This window comes from Limanda limanda, chromosome 15 (assembly GCF_963576545.1).
Source record: "Limanda limanda chromosome 15, fLimLim1.1, whole genome shotgun sequence".
Classification (NCBI taxonomy): domain Eukaryota; kingdom Metazoa; phylum Chordata; class Actinopteri; order Pleuronectiformes; family Pleuronectidae; genus Limanda; species Limanda limanda.
The window spans coordinates 14274434-14298164 of NC_083650.1; the positions used below are offsets into that span (position 1 = coordinate 14274434).

Here is a 23731-nt window from a genome sequence, read left to right on the forward strand (position 1 = left end):
CGGGTACATCAATTATTTAAGTGCAACAAAAATACTACTGTGGTCTCACAGTTAACTTTTCTGTGGAAGAAATAGGCTGATACTACATCACTAGTGAAAAGTAAACATTTCTCCACATTACACGCTCATTGTAAACATCTAAAGACATTTAGATGAAAGTTTTTCACTGACATGGATACCATTACCGATATGAGGGATTAAAAAAAACGTCTGATACTGATATATAGGCAGATTTTAAAAAGATGGCATTGATTCTTTAGATGTTAGGATCAAACCGTTATTATATATAAATTGAATTGAAGTTTTATATTTTGCAGTTTAACCATAAAGTTCGTGATGAATAATTTCAAATAAGTTAAACCAAATCAACCAAATCCAACCAAATTAATGCAAACAGACAAACAGACAAAGGAAGACGAAACATAAACTAAGCGAATGTATACAAAAAAATTATATAACCAATAAAAAATGGGAGTTCATCCACCAATTCCCCTGGATTCAGACCACCAACCACTACAGAGCGTCACTGTGAAAGATCCTTGAGGTTCAGTGTGAGTGAATACCAGGCATATATTCCTGATTCCTTCATTCCATGAACTTGAGTGGTCGACAATATTAAAATAGAAATTGCTGACATGTCAATACCCAAGCACAAAAAGGCAGTTGGGAGGCCTCTAATGTGTTGCAACCACTTTATGTTAAAAAAAAAATATATATATTATAAAGTGAAAGTAAGGCTGAAAGTTGACTACTCATTCTCATAAAAGTTTTCATATCAGCCTGTATTGGCCGGATGATACTGTAGATTGGTCAGGCTCTATTAGTGACCTCATGACTTCAGCTGGTGGTACCTTGTGCCACACGTTTGGACTCTAGATGCACAATTACCACAAAATAAGTCCCTCATCTGCTCTGTCTCCCCTCCTGTCCTCTGAGCCCCCGGGTTCCTCTGCTCTGCTCCCTGTTGATTTGCTTATCTAAGCAGCAATTTGTTAGTGTGCGCTTAGAGCCAAGGCCTTACAATGTCATGCTGAAAATTAGATATACCCCTCGACCGTGTTTTTCCACTCCGTCTCAGGAGGTGGAAATTAGATTAACTGTTTCATTACCCCCCAAAGCATGACTGGGTGCTGGTCTAAATTGAGCTGTATATACAGTTTATAACAACAGGGCCCTTTCATGTTGTTTGGTGTTCAAGTCCAGCTGTTTCATGCAGCGCTGACGGTTCCCCTGTTTGCTTTACGACATGGAGCTCTCCTCGACTTCGGCTTAACATATAAGTATCAAAAAAGCTGCGGGTTACTTCTCCGAAAACAACAATCTACAATATTTACTTACAGACCAAACTATGAGAAACAAGAAACCTCCCATCATCCATCCCACATACAGTACAGTCCTTACTTAACTCTACACACAGTACACACATGCTCACACATACACACACACACACACACACACACACACACACACAAGTACGTCGACCTCTCTCTCTATACTCGCTCTTTTTCTCCGTCTACCCTGCCTAAGTTTCCATGGAAACAGGAGGTGGTCTCTCCCAGGACTGAGACAGTTACTGCGCAGTGCTGTGCTGAGCTGTGCACTAATGACATTTCAGAATAACTTTTCTTCTTTTGCCCAAGTCTCAGTCATCAACACTTACACGCCGGAGTGTAAAGGGGACGTAAAAAAAAAGGTCCCCACAGTGTGACGAATGACAAGCGCGCCCTGCGCAGTGCACTCACACAGCGCACTGCATAACAGAGAGCTATTTTCACATTTATTTGCTCACCTTTTAGATTAAAGCCAATCCCAAACAAAAGCAGTGCTGCTAAATGCAAAACTCCTGCATCTGAAGGTTTCCAGGAGCAGCACAGAGCACCATTGTTTGCAGAGTGTAATGATGTGTGCGCTGCACCTCAAATGGAAGCAGTGGAATTTTCTTTTTTTTGCAGCTCCTTTGTACAGAATAGGCCTCATGTGATTTCCATTCCCACAGGACACATGTAATTCCAACGGTGCGTATTTGTGCAAACAGAGGGGTTTGAAAACAATACAAATAATACCTTTTATTAAATGCAGCTTTTCAAATGTATTTTTTCCCCCATAAATTATGGATACACATTGATGTCTGGTTAAAAGCTGAGCCATTGTAGAGCTTTAGAAATATAGTCTGTGTCTGAAATCCCTCTCATTCACTAACACCTACCCATTATATAGTAACTTCAATGTAGAAGATTGTATTATAACTCATTAGCCAAAGATAAAAAGCTTTTGGACACTACTCTGTTTGGTCATTGTTGCAGGATCATGAGAAATATCAGCATCCAACAACAACAAATTCAAAATGTTTATTTTACACAAAGTATGAACACTTTAAGGTGACCATATTTAAATGTATAAATTAAGTTGTTTGCTATAGTTGCTGCTCTTATTAAATAATTTTAAATAGGAAATGCTAGGGACGTATGCTAAAAATCCTTCCGTGAAAATTGCGGCAGATATGAACCTGTCTGTCTTTAACATGACGATATTTCAGGTATTTCTGATAAAAGTTAGAAGGACTACAAATACCAGAGGGGAGAAGGCTGTGCTGCCCTCTCCCCTCTCGTCTCCCATTTGTTTTTCTGACGACACTTTTCAATGATGCATTGTGGGAAACAATCAAATTATAAAATCTCGCTAAAGATTTGAACAGCACCAGAAAATGGCGGATTCACCATGATTTAGTGAGTGATTTCAAACACTGTGATTCTTAAGATATATGAGCTACTGTTATCAATAAGCATGAGGGAATTTGTTGAAGGTGCACGCTCAGTCATGCAGTGAAACAGGTTTAAAAATCCATATGTGGGCATAATGCTGGTCTGACACCCATACACATTTTTGTCACAGTTAGTATTTCATAGAATTCAGGTAATTTTAAAACAGGATAAACTAACTCTGTGTTCCCCCTGAGAGTGTGAGCCGTCAAACATATGGGGAGCTCTGTTTCTCATCTGTTTTTTCAGATGTTTTATTAATACACGCCACCAAGTACATCACTCAAAAGTAAAGTGCTATGCCACAGCCGGGCATAATTACGTGCTGCCGGGTCCTCCATGTGCAGCGCCTCCTGCAGCCGTGACAATGGCAGATAATGATCCCTGCCCTATTTAGTTTAGACGGATGTTCCTGCAGGAAGCCAGTCTGGAAGTGGACTCTCGCTCTCAGACAGCATCTTCAAACCTCAATGCATTAGAGTCGCTGAGAGACACTCTGCTTTTAAGTGAGGGCTTCTGCACTGGGAGTGCCGTGGGTCACTCATCAGAGACATTACACGGACATTGCAGCCCCCCACTTCCTGCCCGGGCCCGCGCCACTACTTCAACACACTTTTGCACACGCGTACAGTACACAAATGGCCTCATGCGAATACAAATACACACACACACACGTAGACGGCGCATCCCCCATCTTCACAGCCCACTCACAAGCTCCTCTCTCCCCACAGAGAATCTAATCACATAGAGAGATTTGGCCGTATCGCCCTAACTGGATTGTAGTAATCCCCTGTCTAACATGTTTTGGGGATGTGTGAGTGGGGTTAGGGGACATCATGCCAAGTTGAGCCTGGCTGTTGATGCAGAAAGTGTGAGCGAGATCTGAGCTGTCATTTGGACCCCTGCCTTCAGGTTTGATGATGGAGTACCACTTACGGCTCAGCCCGCAGAGCGAGAGAGAGAGAGAGAGAAAGAGAGAGACAGACAGACAGAGAGAGGGAGGGAGTGTTTTGAAGTTGGCTGGAATTTTTGATCTTCGTCATCGTTATTCATCCTCGTTTATTGCTTGCATCATCACTTTGATCAAACCCCGCCTTAACTGTACATCCTGTGCTTGCATGTCAAGATATTATTTGCCGCTGTGTTCCCTCATCTGCTTTCTTATCTGTCATCAAACACCCCTCCCTCATCTTCTTTCCAGACATCTTTATCTCCCTGCTTCCATCTTGTTCTGAATCCATCTCCTCCTCTTTTATGCTCAGTAACATTCGTAGAGGCATATCCCTCTTCCCCTTTTGGCTGTGACTAATGTTCTAAACAGCAGCCCTGGACTGTGTGTGTGTGTGTGTTTGTGTTTCCATGTTTCCCATGCTCCACGCCTGGTGATGGCACATGTCCCCATGGGATCGTATAGTGCCTCCTGACTTAACATAGCTTGACTGTGTTTACACACTTTCTTACAGGACGTTGACAAGTGAGTGGAGCACTCTAAGCAGATGCCTGAGAGATGCTGACATCCTTCTCTTGTCATGCACTTACATCAATTTAGACATACATCGTTGTAGACTTAACAGCATCCTTGTTTGCTGTTTACCGCTCTTACAAGACTTAAGGATGCAGTAGAGGCGGAGAGAAGAAGCCGTTCGATAACGACCCCTGAAGCATTTACTTTGTGAATGTGTGCTTCACAAATAATTTAGAAAAGAAAGAAAGTCAAGATTTAGCTCCCGCCTGTCCCACGCTGAGATCTGACAGTGACCGTTTTTTTTCATTTACACATAACAGGAGTGTAGACAATCCCATCAAGGTTCCTCCTGACCATAATTCTTCAGCAAGGCACCTGCTCTACCCCGAGAAAGTTTCCACGCTAATGAGTTTGATGTAGTGAGCTCGTTAGCTCTAACCTGAAGGGAGCTGTTCTGGCTGCGTGACGGGTGGCCTCTGCCAAGTGTGCAAAGCTTGGCTGGAGAGAGCAGGGGCAGTGGGTGGCGGCAGGGAAAGTGCCGGAACAGATGCCTGGGGCCAAGACCTCGAGAAAAGAGCTGGAAGACGTTAGTGGGACCAGGTTAATCATTGTGCAACGGGTCCTTAGCTGTCTCTCTCTCTCGAGCGCCTCCGCAAAATGGCTGGTTCACCTTGGCAATACAAAGGATACATAACTGAGATTATTTTTAGGTTATACACTGATTTTAGTATATTTTCTTCTCGTCCGGTTTTATACAGCAAACAAACCTTCTTGCTGCGAAGCGGTCCTAGCCATAGATATATATATATAGAGGCTAGATGTCTCGGCCAACAGAGTCGAACATCCGCACATGGCGGCCATCTTGCCACAGGCGGCTCGCTCACCCATAACATTATGTGGTAGTGGTACGTACTTTTTAAATAACTATAACTTGCTCAATTTTCAACCGATTTTTTTTGTTATAAATGTCAGAGATGTAGTTAAGACACTTTATACTTATGAATAATTATGTTATTTTCTAAAAAAATAGACTAATGTTCTAAAATAGGTTCAAGATTTCCCTTTACAAATATACATCATGAATTATTTTATTTTATTTAAAAAGTACATGTACCACTACCAACACAATGTTATGGGTGGGCGAGCCGCTTGTGGCAAGATGGCCGCCATGTGCGGACGTTTGACTCTGTTGGTCGGCAACGCGGACGAGACATCTAGCCTTTATATATATAAATATCTATGGTCCTAGCCACCGCTCTGCTGTACTGTCCGTAAAAGATCTGTACTAGTACATCCATGCATGCTAATGGTAGCTGCAATGAAATGTAAAAGTCTCCATTTAATTAGTTTCAGACAAGCTCAGGGGTTGTTTCACCACATAAACACTTTGACTGGAAAAGTAACTTCAAAGTAACTTAAAAAGTTCCTCCACTCCAGATCCAAGCAGTTAGGGCTCTACTGTCATTTAGCTTGAGGCAATCAGCTAATAGCTCCTTCATATCTGCCATGGCATACATCTGCCACTCAAAATGCAAATGATGACTTTATGGCAATTTTTATTTTTTGAAGCTCCCGTAGCCAACCGTTTCTCTGCCACGCTCCCCGAGCCCAGGGTGTGTGAGCGCCCGGCTCCTCGGCAGCCCGGTTTATAGATTGCTGGACGGAGGATGCGGGCAGTGGACGCAGCCGCCATTAATTAAAGATCCACAGTGGCTCTTGTGCTGAGAGTAACGGATCCATATACAAATTAATCACCTGGTCTGAGTCCCACACTAAGGCTTTCCTTTTTCCACAGCTTTACAGTCCAGTCATGTCCGCTGTTGTTTACCGTGCTCCAGATCGAGAATTAAACCTGAATGAGAGCGATAAATCATGGTGGGGAAACACACAAACTCTCACTGCAGGTTTATGTGTTGGAGGGGCCAACAGAGGGAGAGACAGGGTGAAAAAAACACCCTGCAGTCCGTTAATCAAGTTCAAAAAGATGGCTACTATGTTTTTTTTTCCCCCCTGCTATTGTTTTGTTTGGTTGGCTGAAATGATAGAGGGGGCAATGATTTTTCTTTTCCCATCCTTTCGTTTTTATGACCACTGCTTTATAGATAAAGGAGATTTATGATGGGAAATCCAAGGAAAATGGAGAGGATACTCTTAGGGAGCCCAGATTAGGCTACTAATAGACTAGTTGTCCTGTGATTAATGTGTCTTATCACCAGTCATCAGTTATTCTAAATGAAGAAAATCCTGATCCTGTCCAGATGGATAACACCTAATTAGGCTAATTTCTTCATCAGGCCATCTTTAAATAGGTCTTCTCTGCATGTTTATGCCTCCGTTGGTCGGATAGTTTGCTTTTGCATCTACAGTCATCAGTAGGTGTCCATCTTGTGGTAGTTTCGGAAAAGCAAAGATTAACTTTTCCCTACTCTGTCTTATTTTCTCAGGCACCATTTCTATCAACACCCTCCGCACTGCCTACACGGCCCCTGGAGAAAGTGAGATCCTGGACTTGGATGACAACCTCTACCTCGGGGGTTTGCCAGAGAACAAAATGGGTCTGGTGTTCCCAACGGAGGTGTGGACAGCGCTGCTCAACTACGGCTACGTGGGCTGCATCCGGGATCTATTCATCGACGGCCAGAGTAAGGATATCCGGCGCCTGGCCGAGGTCCAGAAGGCTGCCGGGGTGAAACCCTCGTGCTCGAGGGAGCCTCCTAAGCAGTGTTTGAGCAACCCCTGCCAAAACAATGGGGTCTGTAGAGAGGGCTGGAACCGCTACGTGTGTGACTGCTCCGGAACTGGCTACCTGGGACGCTCCTGTGAAAGAGGTAGGACTTTTGGTTTACATTTTGGTCCCAGCCACTTCTTTGGAAGCATGTCATTTCTTCCTAGTAGGCAGGACCTGGATTTTTGTGTGAGACATATTGACAATGCCTAATAACTAGGGCTGTCAAAATTAACGCGTTCATCTATGAGGTTATTGTGCCCGAGATTAATGCGATAAAATATTTTAACGCAGTTAACGCAACTTTGTTTACTTCTGGTGTGCGGAAGAAAATTCAGCTCCTCGAGCAAGCTGCCAGCGTCGCCCTCACCGGTGACCACTGGACGTCAGTCGAGTCAGCACTCAGCAATGACAATTACCTGGGTGTCACAGCTCATTTTATTGACAATGTATGGAAAACTAGATATTTAGCGTTTGAAGTAAAAAAAAACAGAGGCGCGATATACAGCGGAGAACTTTGCGGAGCAATTCCTCGATGCACTTCAAACACAGCCCGTCAAAAGATAAGTCCCGTCTGAATCAAAGCACAGCAAACTGCACGAGGACAGCAGGAAGAGTCGCTAGTTCAAGATGTTGCCACCCGGTGGAATTCTGCCTTGGAGGTTATCAAACGGATCCAGCGAAACAAGGGTCCGCTCGCTGCCACCCTGGCTCAGCACAAGACCAACATCTCGATGTTGATTTCACCGGAGCTGGCTAAACTGGAGAAGTAGGAGAAGCTACTTGAACCAGGCAGGCAACTCCACTCTATCCGTCCTCTCATGTGCACTTTTTTTATCTTCCTCGATCTGTGTGTGTGTGTCTGTGTGTGTGTGTGCGCATGTTCGTCTGCGCGGCGCTAGCTAGCCCCTCGGAGTTAGCAGGGCTGCTAACTGGAGCTATGGGCAGTGGGCTATGGGAGCTGGAGCTAACTGCTCCAGCCCCCACTGCTCCCACTGCTCCCACTGCGGGCCTGCGCTGCGGCGCTGGGGCTCTAGCAGCCAGGCTTCGGTTCACCTGACACTGGTTCAAAACGATATGGTTGCAAGATTATATCTTCGTCTCCAGCACTCAAAACAGGTCAATCTGAGGAGGGCTGTTTTAGACGGGGTAAAAAGGCTGCTGTTTTAAATGATCCTTGTGGTATTTTGACCAAAATATGTCTCAGACATTTCATTAAGACCCCAAGGAAGCATATCAACTGTGGTGAAATGGGTATACGGTGGGACCTTTGAAGTAGCAGAGATCGTCCTGTTTTCATTTTCATGTTTGTTTGCACTTCAAGTTTTTGCACTTTAACATGACAGATTTGAATGTCAGTTCAGTTTACCAAGGCCACTTGTTATGCTGTTGTGTGTGTTGTTCAATGTTAAAGATGACAGTACCAATGGTGTCTCAAATACACCTCTTTTTTTACCTTTTACTAATCTGGATGTTTCAATGAAGAAAGAAGCAGTTTTATTGTTTCCAAGGACATTGGGAATATTTTCAGCTGGTTTTTAAAAAAAATTTTTACACAATTTATCATACATGATATTTAACGACCTGGCTGCCACTTTATAGGTAGGTGTTATAGGCCTGAGCCTCTTTGAAAACACAACATTGTGTAAAATACAGGCTGTCTGAAGTGATTACTCGTTAATTTATAAGATTGAGTCTTTAGAAGAAAAACAAACTTTTAACCGCGATTAATCTAGATTAATGAATTTCAAAATGTGAGATTAATTAGTTTTTTTTTTTTAATCTATTGACAGCCCTACTAATAACACTTCTTTCTCTATATGCCTGATCTACTGAGGCGGGACAAATATCACAGAAGCGCAGAAACAATTGACATCAAGGGCAACCAGCAAAATAATGGTTTTACTCATATCCATGAGACATTTTTTTTTTGTATTCTTGGTTTGAAGGGGACCTTGTTTCAAGTTCAGGCTGAGCGGCATCGCCAAAACACAGACCCTGCAGGTGGTCTTGTTATCAAGGCTGTTGGCTGTGCATCAGCATCCTGCAGCAAATGGAAAGTTTCGTAAGACAGGAACGGAAACTGTTGCGTGCGGAGATAGACAACCAGAGAGAGGCAGACAGGATGAGTCAGGCTACGTCAAGTGTTGACCGCCTGATGTTGGACCGTGTTGAGTGGCAGGTGACTGATGCACCGCTGAGGTGCTCCTGGTCACGTCCACTTTTCACACTAGCCTGTAAATTGGCTGTCTTCTGCTAACCATTTGGCTCATTAAACCACTCGGTCATGACCAGACCTGGTGCAGAATACTTATCCCTCTCTCCTCCCGAGAAGAGAAATAGAAGAGTGTCACTCGGTGAACTCGTTTAGCTCCGTGTCTTAGCTGGAATGCAGCTGACTCTGTAGTTTATTACAGTTTTTTATTACTGTTTATACTCAAATAAAAACTAACACCATCTCCTAGTCAGTGTTTCATATTGGTTGTGGTGGAAGTTATTGCTTTGTAACCAATATATATATGTGTGTTTGTCTATGGTAAGAGCTGCATTTGCTTGAAGTTACCCCCCCGAGACTCCATCCTGCCTGGTGTATTTTGTTGTTACTGTATCTGTAATGTGGCTGGAAATGAGAAGCAGTCATGAGGGCACATCTTTGCTTACGAAGGCAAAGCTCAGCGTAGAGCCAGTTTTCCGCCTGCTCAGCATTAGCTTGCTGGCCCGGTGACCGGATGGATTGCCCTTTGACCCCTTTGACTGAAATCTAGGCCGATTTAAAAACAACACCCAGCTGTGCGAGGGGGCCTAGATCCTTCCTGGTGTGCTCTTAGGCAATTATTCAAAAATTGGCGCTTCATGCTTATTTACATAATTAGACTGAGTGAATAAATATGCTTAATGTACAGTTCAGTCACCAAAGACATGTGCAGGATTAACATAAAATAACCCAGGACTCTGGAGCAACAAACACCAGTTGTGAGGTCTAATAGGATTTATATTATTTTTGTTTTAATGTTTTTTTGAGTTATCACATTTATGTCACCTAATGACATGTTATTGTATTTATAATTTAATAAAAGTGAATATGCGATGTTTGTCTTCAGAGTGAATTCATAATGAATTTGAACATTAAACATTTGCATAATCAAGGCAAAGTCAAAGAGCGAGCAGGAGTGTGTGACACCATTATCACAGTCACTGCGGTTACATGTGTCCGATTGAAACCCGATTTCTGGCGTTGTCTGGTTTCAATCGAAGATCCATTTCATGTAACTCCACAAATCTAGATTTCTTGTGTCCGACTGAAGTCGGATAACCACCCCCAGATAAGTAGATCAGATTTGGTTGTATATCGGACAACGCGCGCATGTAACTCTGGAAGCTAGACAACAACTGGAGATGACGTCTTTGCGCATGCTTGAGATCCTGCCCCCCCCTCCCTCCCTGGCCGTGTCCCGGAAGTCGACAGTTAGATAAAATGTCGCTGCCCGGTGCCGGCCGGCACAAACAAACAAACAAACCATTCTAATCAAATGCGCCGTTCGCATACGCAGTACTCCTAGAGTAAACATGCACAACATCATGTAGAGGGACGTAGCTTCACCTTGCTCTCCGTTCGTCATCTTTCTCACATGCTGAGTTGAAGGCTGTTGTTGTTTTTGTTGGTAGTCACCACTAGCTGTAATGAAAACAGCGCCACCTATCGTAGCGGGGTATGAAATGCTTTCGGACAAGAGTCGGATTTCTCAGTGCCATGTACCCTGAGATAGAGCAGTTAACCCCCCATGGATAGAGAAACCGGGCTTCAGCCGAAATCGGGTTTATGCCATCATGTAAACGTAGTGAGTGAGATGCATCTGCACGGGAACAGCAGCCCCGGACAGGTCTTCAGTGGGAAAACCTTAGCTGGAATGGAACACGTCCCACGCAGTTAAATACACGTGTCGGCTCCACTACTGCTCGAGCTTCTCCTCCTGCGCTCGAGTCATTCACCTTATAAAATATGAGAGCCTAAATATCCTGGGGTGTGTGGAATATGTCTGGCTGATGGAAATCTGCTGAGTCAAATGGAGGCAAAACAACACAAAAGCACGGGACACCAAAAAGATGCTGCCTCTCTTTTTTCCCCTGTTTCTAAATGCAGTTTATCCACTTGTGAACGTCTAATGACATGTGACCGCTCCTCTGAAAGCAGAGATGTGGTTGATTCCGAGACAGGAAATTAATATTTGAACTGAAAGACTACACAAACGAGAGGATCTAAATCCATCTCTGATGAATGCGTCAGCTCGGCCTGGTTTTGGCGCTGCTCACATTTTTGTCCCACATGTGCATTTTCCATTCTGACTAATGAGTTGACAGGAATTAGGGCACAGTACGCGGGGGAGGTGGGAGTGGGCATGGGACGGAGAATCGTTTCACTTTGGGAAGCTAATTATTAATCTGAAGGGTGGTCTCCAATGAAAGAAAAGAAAAATGACTCCACTCCCAAAACAAAAGCAGAAAAGCTGCATCTCTGCTTTCGGAACAGCTTTACAGGAAGTGCCGCATGTTGAGGAGGTCTCCGCCACAGTGACCCCCCTCTCTCCTCCTCCACCCCTACACGCTGAGCCTCCTCTGGCATCTTGACTCCTCTGTCCAATTTCCTATTTTTCTGGCTGTCTGTGCTCTGCGTGTACGAGCCTGGCGAGAGTGCGAGTGGGAGCAGTGGTACGGAGGATGGGTCCCGGTGTGCTGCCAGCTGTTTTGATGGCTCCAGATTGCCTCTGCGCTGGTAGGATGAAGCCGGCACCAGCAGGCCGAGGAGCTGTCAAAAGAATTACCCCGGCTCTCACTTATCCATGCATGGTGTACCACCCGGTGGCAAAATATAGCTACTGCATATGGCCGAGGAGGACAGGAAGGGGAAGGAGCAGGAGGTGGAGTTTTCCGAAGAGAACCGACGAGCTCTTCGCCCTATTTTGAGAGAATTTAATTAAGCAGACAAAGCAGTTTCCCCTCCTTGCATCCCAAATGTCTTCCCCTTTATTGTTCCTGCAGTTGCTAATTAGCCCAAATATTAGTCTTGCCGTGTGAGGCGACGGCAGCCTCCCAGATGGTGTAGTAGGTGCGTCGCGGCACACGCACGTATTCCCTAATGAGATATGACATACTGGCTCTCAGCGCTGACAGCACCTGCATGTCTTCACACGGAGAGTGGCTGCACATACCTGCGTTTAATAAAGGAACATGCAGGAGATCAATATAATAATAATAATATATATAAATGCACAAGTGCGCTTACAGTGACACACACACGCAATTCATGTGCACATGCAAGCAAAGATTGTCCACCAGAGTTGTTTTTTTTTTCATTCAGAAATTCATAGTATTTCAGCTAAACATTGCCACAGTTGTAAAATGTCTCGTTCCAAAAACACAAAACCCTCGACCACAACAACAACAGAATGCATCACCGCATTATGCAAATCGCCATAACTGTAGAGATACTGGTTCTTTGGGGACACGTATTGCTTTTCAGAGCATGAAACCATTCGCCACTGGTCCGCAGCGAAAGCCGAGGGGTGCAGGGTATTATTGCGTAATTGTGAAATGCCCTTCAAGGGGAACAGGGCTGAGTTTTTGTTGCAGTAAAACAGGTTTTTAGCCGTGTCCCTTTCAACAGCACACTGTGTGTTAGTCACCATTCACCACACTTGGATATAGTCACACATTAGAGAGAACTGGTTGTCTCACGTCCTTAAGCCATGAACACAGATGCGCAGAACATTGGTTGACAAACATGGAAAATGTGAGTGTGAGAGTAGAAATACTAAAGGATGATTATATTGGGTTATAGGCCCATGTTGAGGAGCAGAGGCTTTACTACTTTTTTCAAACCTATAGCAAACATTAATTCAAGACTGTTGGAGCTTTTGAGTTCTGCTTCCTACAGCTTATGATAATGGGTCTTGTTAAAAGACCTTGATAGAGCAGCATTGGCCAAACACTGAAGATTAACTTGTAAATCATTAAATGAAACGGTAATTCTCCTTTAATAGTCTCAGTGGGGTGAGAACCCTAATTTGCACGTGCTAAATCTTTACCATCTTGGCTGTCGCTCGCGTTCCCCTCAGCAGTCGCTGAAGTTGCAGATTCCACGGCTCTAAACGGACGAACCGATCCATTTTCTGTCTCTGCTCTCATTTCCTCGCCCTACTGACGCTGTCGTATTGTCACGGAGCAGCAGACGATGAAGATGAGGATGACGATGCTTCTCCTCTCTCCGTGGTGCCGTTTTTTTCTGAGTCTCAAAAATCCACTTGGATGTCAGTTTTCTTCTTTTCTCACACATTTACTAGCCGGCGAGTCTTTTTTCTCGGCTACTCAAAGGAGGCTGCGGTGAAGAGGACATGGGCGGCTTTGAATTATTTATGATATCTCAGAGCCAAATCGTCCTGTTTATTGTGGATGTTGAACATACATATTCCAAAAGCCTTTTGGCTGTTTTTTCTTTCCAGGGGAAATGTTGGAATTGGCTCGGGCCTGGTGCCCTGACACGGTGGGACATCACGGTCCTGTGACATGAAGCTGACAGCTCCCTCTTCCTCTGGAGCCTGTTAACCTTGGGGGGGGGGGGAGAATGCAGCACAAACTCCTGTCTTCACATTCCTACCTCTTGTTAGTGGCACAGCCAACCTCATTCTCCCCCGTTGCTCCTTGGGAAAATCAGAAAACAATGTGATATTTTGCTTTATCAGACAGAGGAGGGACGGTTGGTTAAGTTTGATATTTGCTCCGTCCGACCTCTGACAGCCTCCTGCTGGGCTGGCACAGACACTACAGCTTCAGTCCTCTCAATTTATTTTGATATTAAACACGGGAGTGCCATTAAAAAATGACGGGGCTTCCAGGATTGGATTTTTGACAGGTGCTCACTTTGCATTAGGTAATGATTCCCTCACTTGTCAACCTCCATATTTTCATATCTGTGCGGAACATTTGTTTTTTTTACTTCATGATATTTTAGACAACCTCTCGTATAATCTCAGGAGAGGTGACATCTTGGATGAAATGCGATATTTATTTACTCCAGCTGTGATTAATTCCGTCCATCTATTCAGCCTGAAAAGATTATTCATGAAAATAAATAATCTAGTAAAAATGTTGGATATTTATATGCAGAGCCGTAAAAAGGTCACTTTTCTTCTTACCTTGATTCTCCGTAGGTGTTTGTTTTCATAAGAGAGGCAGGCACTTGAACAGATCTCGTCGACAGTAAGTTATGAAGCAGAGCTGACGCAGAGTCACATTTTTGTCATCATCAGTTTCTTCCTTTTTGTTATCTCTCCTATTACCTTGAGTTTTTTTTTTTTGTGTATAATGGATCCTTTTTCAGAAAGGCATTTAAAAAGCAACAGGGTTGAAGCCCGAGCAGGAATTCTATACAGTGCAGCACTCAGATCTGTCACTCATTGTTGAGCAGTAATGATTTTTCACATCCCATCTTCCCAGCGTAAACATACACCACCAACTACAGGCGGCGACTGTTTACTTCAATACGCCATGAAGAGTAGATACAGACCGAGAATGAGTGAAATGAAGCTTGGGAATTCTCTGGTCGGGTCTAAAGTGCTGGCTAATGTTACAGTGACAAACATTTTTTCTGTCAGTATTAGGAGCTTGAACAGTGGCCCCCATTTTTCCTCGCATCTGCTAACAGTTTTCCGAACGCGGCTCTTTGCTGTAGCAGCCTGGCAGGGAGCAGTTTAGCAGCGAGAACTCGTTTGTCACACGCCCCTGTCATCTGCAGCGTACCCCAGGAGGGCGTGGAGAAATTGGATTTGGGTGAGGAATGTGACGGAGTCTTCCCAGGGGGACGGATGTGACATTGGCTCTGTGTGACGAGGAAGTGGTGATGAGGTGTGTGTGTGTGTGTGTGTGGATATTGGATCCCTATCACCCCCCACCTCCCCTCCTCTCTCCAACTACTCCCCCCTTCTATCTGTTGTGGCTCTGCAGCTGCAGTAATGGCTTTGTTATTGGGTTTTGGTTTAGTTACACTACCGGAAATGCTGTTACAACCTCCTGCCGGCGTTAAACACTCTCCCCAGCGTTTCTCCAGACGGCTGCCTAATGCTTTGAGTAAATGCAGTCACCCTGAGCAGAAGCTCAATATTCAAGGTCCTCAGACTGTTAAGATTCTGTCACAGTTTTTTCTCCTCAGTCGATACCAATTTGTCCCTTCTGTAGTTTGCCACTGTTATACAGCTGATACCCAAAAGAAATGTGGATGCACAGCTGCCACTTACATTACCTTTTTTTTCTCTTTGCAGTAGGATGTTTATCCAGGTGTCCTATATTCCATTTTGAGTGTTTATTCTTCTATGTACATGTGCCTACCTCTATACTCTGTTTTCACTGATGGAAGCCACCATTTAAACTGTCACAGAGATGACAGGGAAGAGACTATGGAGGGATTCCGGAGAGCTGTCAGCTTGAGCATAGTCTTATGCAACACAGTTAGACGAGTGGCAAGTGTTTGCATCCTTCTCTTTGATGACGTATATGTGCACATTACTGTGAGCGATTTTCTGTTGGTGGCCAAGAGAATATTAACTAACGCAAGCCTGATGTTTTCCCCGATTACAGGTAAATGCAGTGTCAAAAATCCTGTTCAAAGCCCAAACAAAGTGATTGAACCCGACCCAAATTCGAATCCATCCATCCTTTCTCTTTATCGCTTTTCCTTGTTGATTCGCGAGAGGAACTTGGGTCAATTCCGGCTGACATAGAGAGATAAAGATACAGAGATAAACAAAGAAGATCTACAAAGAAAGAACCCAGGCAAACTGGGATTTCAAACTGGAACCATCTCGCTAACCACTGACTCACCATGCCAACCCCCCCAAACCTGGTTATTATTGTCTGACCCTGGCATGACCTGTCAGGGCCAAGTTGGGCATTCACACTGTTGTGTGCATTAGGCATCACTTGCTCTTTTGTGTGTTGTATTTGTTATTTAACAAGTTGTTTAATTCATTACTTGTCTTCCTGAGCAAAGTAAGGACATGTCTGAGCTCCACCTCCACACTGAGTCCTGTAAGACCTGTAAATCATTGTCCGTGTGTCTGTCAGCTCCGTGGTTTAATCCTCCCTCATCCTCTAGACGCTGGAGGACAAGTCAGTCTGTAAAGGTTGCACTGCAGTAGGCGTATCTCTGTGCATTTTTTCGAACAGAAACACAATCCGCTCTTTCCCCTGTATGTTTGGTGACCTCTGAATCACAGGTCTGTATTTGAATACATAATCACTACTTCACATCTTCCCCTCTAATGTATTTCTTTGCTCCGGCACTAAATCACCTCCGCAAATAAGACATCATTTTGAACTGGGCTGACAGACCCCGGGTCACCGATTTACCGTGAAAACCTCTCTCCATTCTACCCGTCCCTTATCTCCGTTCTCTTCTTCCTTATCCTCCCTGCAGAGGCGACGATCCTCAGCTATGACGGCAGCAAGTTTATGAAGGTCCAGCTGCCAGTGGTGATGCACACAGAGGCCGAGGACGTGTCCCTGCGCTTCCGCTCCCAGCGAGCCTACGGCATCCTAATAGCCACCACGTCTCGGGACTCGACTGACAGCCTGCGTCTCGAGCTGGAGAGCGGGCGCGTCCGCCTGACTGTCAATTTAGGTAACGCCTCGGACACTCACTGGCTGCTGCTGCTGCGGCAGAGTCACGTGTCAGACAGAACAGAATTAAGCTTGATAACTTGTTTCAAACACACATAGTCGCATACTCTCTCTCTCTCTCTCACGCTCACAGACACAGGCACAGCTATTATCTTCATATCATACACACTTTGAATAGAAGGAGATGGTGTAAAGACTTTCAATGGCAAGAGTCTGCGGCTCTGCGCTCACTGCCAGCAGAGCACACAGCCACTGGTGCCCAGCAGGGAATGCTTGCCGCCCAATCCATCAACTAACCCCAGATCAACATCCATACATGGTTTATTGCTCCAAGGGGAGTTTGCCTTACACACACACACACACACGCACACACACGCACACACTCACAGCCAAATTCTTTCCTGGTGTTTTTTTTTTTATTTCGAACAGATTCATAGGAGGGAGCTAATAAATCATCTGGAGAAGAGGTTGTGTGTTTTTAATATCAAACCCCCTCTCAGCTTGTGGTTACCCAATATAACGCGGCCCCTTCGTTGCACCCACGCACTCATTTGTTCACCTCTGCACTTTAATCATTGCAGGGTGGGGAAAGTGCACGATTGCCCATAAAATCTGCAAATGTGTCCTAAATTAGCACACGGAAAAAATGACATGCCGCCACCCATTTCCCTCCGCCTTAAGCAAAAACAAGAAAATTGAGGTGAAATGAAATATGCGGCTTGTGTGTGTGCGTGCGTGCATGTGTGTGTGTGCACTTATTTGCTCGGGACAGGATTCAATGATGCCTGTGAAAAGTTTTGATCGCTCTCAAACAGAGCAGTGCCGCATAAATGATAGTCATCTATTTTTCCTTTCCACTGGCTAAACAGAGATGGGCTCCTTAAGCGAACCCGTTTAGCCGTGCATACGAAGCAGACAGTCCGTGTCTGCTGTCAACCACCAGGAGGCGCGTGTCCCGCCTCGATAAGACACTGACAGGGCTCACGAGTCGATCATTGCAACTCCCAAAAAGACAGATGCCTCCTGATGAAAGCAACAGGTCACCGTGTTATTTTTTTTATTCTTGAATTAGCTTTGACGTGTTTTTAAAGGCTTATTTTTTCTTTTAGCTCTTCCCCGTAGCCGTCGGATCTCGAAGCACCCGTCTTTCTTGTCCCTCCTTCAAAAAACAAAACAAAGCAAGAGCATTCCCTGTGAGGCTGGTGGCTGGTGTTGGTCTCTGGCTGTTTGCGACCACTTTTCTGCTGTGGTTGACGACACACGACAGGCAGGGCCAAATGGGAAGGAAGAGAGGGGAGTTTGATCTGGGTCACCTTTCTCTGAGCACGACACCAGCTAAGCCTTAGGAAACAGAGAGGTACAAAAAAGAAAAGAAGAGAGAAACCCTGGCAGTCTACAAGGCACTGCTGTGCGCTAGGAGATTAGACTGTTATTGTACTGGCAGTAATGACGACTAGGCCATCATACGCTGCTGCTGCTACTGCTGCTGCTGCTGCTGCTGCTGCTGTTTCCACTTGTCTCCAAAGGTAGGAGAAGTATTGCAGTATAAAAGTATCAGTACCATTATTTAAAATACTCAATTTTTATCATTCTAAATCTCACTTAAGAAAGTTTGCCCTTAAATGGTTTACTTAAGTAAGTCTTGCTATCATTACCCTTTCAGAAAAAAGGATCAACATTATGCAGAATGGTCCCTATTACACGATAATGTTTGTTTACATATTAACTAATTCATTAACATTTAAGCAGTGTGTTTTTATATTGTAGTGAGATGTAAAATGTACTATAACATATTTTATAACCTTATATTATGCTTCCTGTATGAAATGTAGCTATAGCTGTCAGATAAATGCAGTGGACTAAATGTTTGTAGAATATCTAGAAGTAGAGAAGCTTCACATGTAAATTCAGTATTAGCCTTGATCTATTGAATGTGACATTGTATAAAGAGAGATAGATGTCTGGATAGATGAGGATCAACAGAAGTAGAGAGAATCAACAAAAAATACCTTCCACCTGGCCCTGTCTGACCCTGACCCAACTCTGATGCTCTCACACTGAACCGACGATCGTATCCCACAATCTAACAGAAATCTCCCAGCATGCACTCGACATTCTGTTTGGCTGCAGAGAAAAAAAAAAAAACCTGAACAATGTCATCTAACTAGACCCTCAGCTCCGATGATTCCCGACTCTACATGGCTGTTCTCATGTAGGCCACGCTGTGCTCCTCTGGCGCCGCTGCACTGCCGAGCTCCGACCAGCTCGCCGGGGCCAACGGGTGAGAGCACCAGAGGACGGGCAGGGTCTGTGTGTGTGTGTCCCCAGAGGGGTGGACTGTATGTTTTAATGATGTCTGCAGATGTAACGTTGAAAGATGAATTTATCTCTCATCTATTCTTCCCCATCTAGATTGTGTCAGGATTAACTGTACCTCCAGTAAGTCACTGTTCAGCTTTTCTTCTACTTCTTCTTCCTCTTCTGTCGTCTCTGAATCTGTTTCTGGACATGTCATGTTTTAGCTGTGTTGTTTACAGTTTCTTCCCCCCCCACACCTAGCAGCCAGTTTATGACCCCCCTCCACATTACAGTCTCCCTTAAGGCGTGGAGTTTAATCAGTGCACTGGAATATATCTGACTTGCACCTTGCATTGGCATAGATGTTACATTTTATCATACCAATTCAAAGAGTTATGGCTACATAAGAATTGCATGATGCTGCTGCTGCTGCCTGCATCAGCTGTCCGGGAGAATAATGAGAGGGAGGGAGGGAGGGAGGGGGGGAGGCTCAAATTAATGACAAACCCAAATATGGCAGCGATTCCTCACACCGAGTTGTTTCTAATTAACAAACCTTTTCACTCACGTACTCAGGCTGATATAAAACGCATGATTTGGAAGCGCAGGCATTTCAGACATGCACGATTCCCTTGTCACTCCCTTACAACTTTTTTTCTCCCCCCCCCCTTCTCCCCTCCATCTCCCTCTTCAGTATTTCACGCCGGTTGTAAAGTGATGAGGCCATTCAAGGCGCAGAGGAAATACAGAGTGTGATTTTATTATTCTCATTAACCTGCCTCACAGAGCAGAAAGAAAAGGATGAAGAGGGAGGGAAGAGAGAATAGATCTAGTTGTGGGATTCACGGTGCATGCATGCATGCGTGCGTGCGTGCGTGTGTTTGTGTGTGTGTGTGTGTGTGTGTGTTTCAACGAAGAGGTTACATTGCAATATTTTGGGAGGTAAATATCCCTGACATTTATTATTCAGGGACAGTGATGAATTAATAATTACTTCTCCGGTGTCATAATACGCCAGCCCTCTTCCTGTTTAACGATTCTGAATTGACAGACACGCTCTCAGTATCAGTAAATACCAACAGAAATTAGACAGTTTAGTGATACACTGCCAGTGTCACATATTGTATAGAAGGACGAGTCGTTTCTGATCTTTTCCCGTGTGAAGTCTTAAAGTATTTGAAGGTCGTTGCCTGATGAGAAGCGGAGACTGAACACAACAAAAACGCCCCTGCAAACAATCACATGATGTGACCTCTAGCGAGCCCTTCTTAACACCTTTCTAAATGCTAAATAGCATTGTTCATGCATCTTGGATTGCATCCTTTGTTTGTGTATGCAAATACAAAGCTTTAAGGTCTAATTCCCCTCCTCCGGTGCTTTAAAAGGTCATTCTTAGCTTATGTGGATTGTACGAAGGCATAATCTGTTCGTGCGTGGATTCCACTGCTTGTTATTTGTTGCTTTGATTACTTTCCTTCTGTAATTAATAATTTCCTCTGCTAATATTACCCGATAGATGTCAACAGTGTGGTTCCAGAAGTAAAAATCTCATTAATTTCCTGAATAAAGGTTTTGTTCATCAGCCGTAATATTGTAACCGTCCCGAGAGGCTGAGCACAAGCTACGGGATTGTATGTCAACAGTTGCATTTCAAGAAAAATTTGTTTTATTTGTGATGTTAAGGACTACACTACCCACAATACTCAGGTGTATTAGGATGTGATTGGCGGGGCTTGCTGTTACCATGGAAACAACCATCACCAGAAAATATATATCGGCCACGATCGGATGGTTTAGCGTTACATTACGTTAACCACAGAGAAAGCGTAGTTTATTTTCTTACATGCCACAGAAGAGGAAAAGAGTCAGAAGGATTGAAAGTCGCTACAACAAGGCTGAACTCAAGAAGTTGTTAGAAGAGGGATCATTCGCAGTTGTTTATGTGATACGTGATACATTCACTCTTAAAATAATTATATACAGTCTTGTACCTTTACCTTTTTTTTGTTGTTGCTCCGAATCAAATGTTTGTGATTCATTTGTAGCTGGTCATTGTGGTTATAGTCTTAAAACTCTTCATAACTCTCCTTATTCCCTAATATCAATTTAGTTCTGTGCATCATCTTTTCCAAATTAGCCATCGCCAGATTCAGCATTAGTGGAAATGAAAGCTGGTTTAAGGAAAACGTTAAAGAATAGAATATCTTTAAGATAATCATCACCATTGTTGGTTCAACAGTTCCTTTCGTCTCATGCATCAAAAAGTGTAAACAGGCAGCGTGGAGAGTCTGTTAATTGGCTGGATGTTTACACACAGGCTGTTAAAGTAAAGCAAAATAAAAACACTATGCAGCATTACTCTGTTTTTGCTTTTAATTAACTTCCTGTTGACATGTTATTATTGGACTTAATTCTGTTTGTGTACATTTTAATGACCCTAATTCTTATATTTAAAAACCCTAGTCACATAAGCAAACAACAGTCACGTTAATTAATTAATTGATGTTTTCATAGATGTGAGAAATATACTTCAGAGTTTTTCTCTCATAATTAAGCTGCTCTATAATTCGAAGTGAAATTATTTTCATTCCATCGACATTTAATACACGGCAGAGAAAGTAAATGTTTAAATAAAGCCAGTGTGAGCATTTTCACTTATGAAGAGTTGGCATTTAATTTGTTTTTTTTTATCTAGGTTGTTATTTTTCTCCCAAGTTATTTTTATCCTCATTCTTTTTTTCAGTGTTAATTAATGTGTCTTGTCAGGCGCTGCAGCTCCGGTCAGCTCGGTGGATGAGGAATTTCAGTAGCGACTCAAAGAACACATCACTGTCTATTAGGGACCTCGGCTCCCTGGGGCTGCCCAGAGCCGTCTGAAGAAAACACTGCCACTTCGACTTAAACACTGTTAACAGGCACTGAGTGACAAGAAACTAAAAAAATGTGATCTAAAAATATCTTGTGACAGATTCCATGATGGACTTGTATTATTCATTCACTTCAACTGCAGGATAATCACAGTTGAGATTGTTGCCAGGATGCAGAGATGAGGGCAACTCAATGTGCTGATTCTCCATGTGACCTTCTTGAGCAGTTTTTCTCTCATAATTGATCTTTTACACGCATCAATCTTTCAAATTTTGACCTATTCAAGAGATGCAGGACAATCTTTTACATGGAAATTCCCCCAGTGTGCATGTTCCAATGATAGATGAGAGGACTTACAGGGAGGGTGCATAGGGAATGTGCTCTTATTTGCCAAAAACTGATTTGTAATAGCTAATGCTGTGTGGTTTTGCTGTTAGTATGAAGATTTACACAAACACATTTTGAGGTCACACATTTTCCTCATTACTAATGTGAATGATATACATAGAGTACAGCTCAAATATGAGCAAGCAGCATTTTACTTAAATACCCCATTTTATTTCAGTTGGCCTCAAAAATCTATGTGGTTAGTAAACAGATACAAGTGAACACAATTTATGTGACTGTATACACTGATGAGATGCAAAAATATTGTTCAGAGCAGTATTTTAACTTTTAGCTGATTTAAAAATACTGATAATGAAGTGCCGGACCCTGAAATGCCCAAAAAGTATCTTAAAAAAATACAAACTACAGAGTTATATAGCGCTCACCTTTGAAGGAATGGAAAATGTTAGTGCTGGTGAGTCAACCTGTCAATAAAAATACAGACCGTCCTCATGATAGCATGAAGCATGATCTGGATACTGGCTGCACATACATTATTTGGGTGTGGAGGAGGTTTTTCTCTGGATCCTACAACACCCTTCCCTCTTTAATCTAACTCAGATTTTCTTTGATGCACCTATTTTTACACAGCAAATCTGACGGCTCACATGAGATATAAATATCGCATAAGAGCATAAAATATCATACACTGTTTTTCCAAAAAAAAAGTAGACTACCCCTCCCTTCAGCAAGAATGAATCATCACCAATATACTATGGAGTAAAAGCAGTGAGGTGCTTCAGAATAAAGTTCCCTTATTTACAATTAGTTCCATGAAGAGGCTGTAACCTGTCGTATGAGCTAGTGCTTGTTTACGACACGAGCAACTTAAATGAAGAGCTGAGAATAAACATTGAACATCCTCCGAAGTAGCGGCGCGGATGAGGGACTCTCCTGTCATGCCAGCAGGTAGTTAACATGACACGATTTCGCAGTCGCTGCTAAAAATACTCACATCTCAGGGAAGCGATGGCAGTTAGATCGAGCAACAGCCCTTCAGCGTGTTCGGGGTGCGGAGCAGCCTCGGCTTGGAAGCACAAACGCAAACGGCATGAAAAAGCCGTTTATTTATTGTTTTGACACTATTAAACTCCGCTCGCTTAAACAATCTCATCATAGGTTTTCCAGTTAGCAAGCATCGATCGGACAAACGGGTCGTCCATCGTGGCAGCCTGTTACGCTTTCCTTTTGCGGCAGCTTTGTAGTGGGAGTTGATGGTCATCCAGCGATGGCGTCCTGCTGCCTGGTCAGCAAGCTTTTTTTTTTTTTTTCTTTTTTCCTCCACCTGTGTGAGTCACAGTGTCGGAGCAGGCAGCACCAGCATCAGACCTGTCATCCACCCCGGCCGGAGCTGATTGACTGGATAATCACATCTTCTCACGCTGCCCCGTGCCACACTTCTCCACTGTTCCCCTCGGGGCCTGAAGTCAATGAGGCAGGGAGAGATCACTGTAGATCCATCACTGCAGATAGATCAGTGAGGGCACCAGAGAGGGCCGGACGCTGCAGACAGTGGACTAAAAGCCCTTATTTTAAAAACGTAGGACAAGATGGTGAATA

General features: G+C 43.8%; 1 protein-coding gene across 3 annotated transcripts in view; it reads left to right on the top strand.

Moving 5' to 3' along the window:
• Window positions 1-23731, top strand: part of LOC133020538 (neurexin-1a-like) — a 253681-nt gene that overhangs the window by 92285 nt on the left and 137665 nt on the right. For all 3 annotated transcript variants that reach the window (XM_061087130.1, XM_061087129.1, XM_061087131.1), the window contains 3 exons: window positions 6669-7052; window positions 16416-16619; window positions 19031-19057. In XM_061087130.1, the coding sequence (XP_060943113.1) occupies window positions 6669-7052; window positions 16416-16619; window positions 19031-19057 (615 nt within the window). The remainder of the gene's footprint in view (window positions 1-6668; window positions 7053-16415; window positions 16620-19030; window positions 19058-23731) is intronic.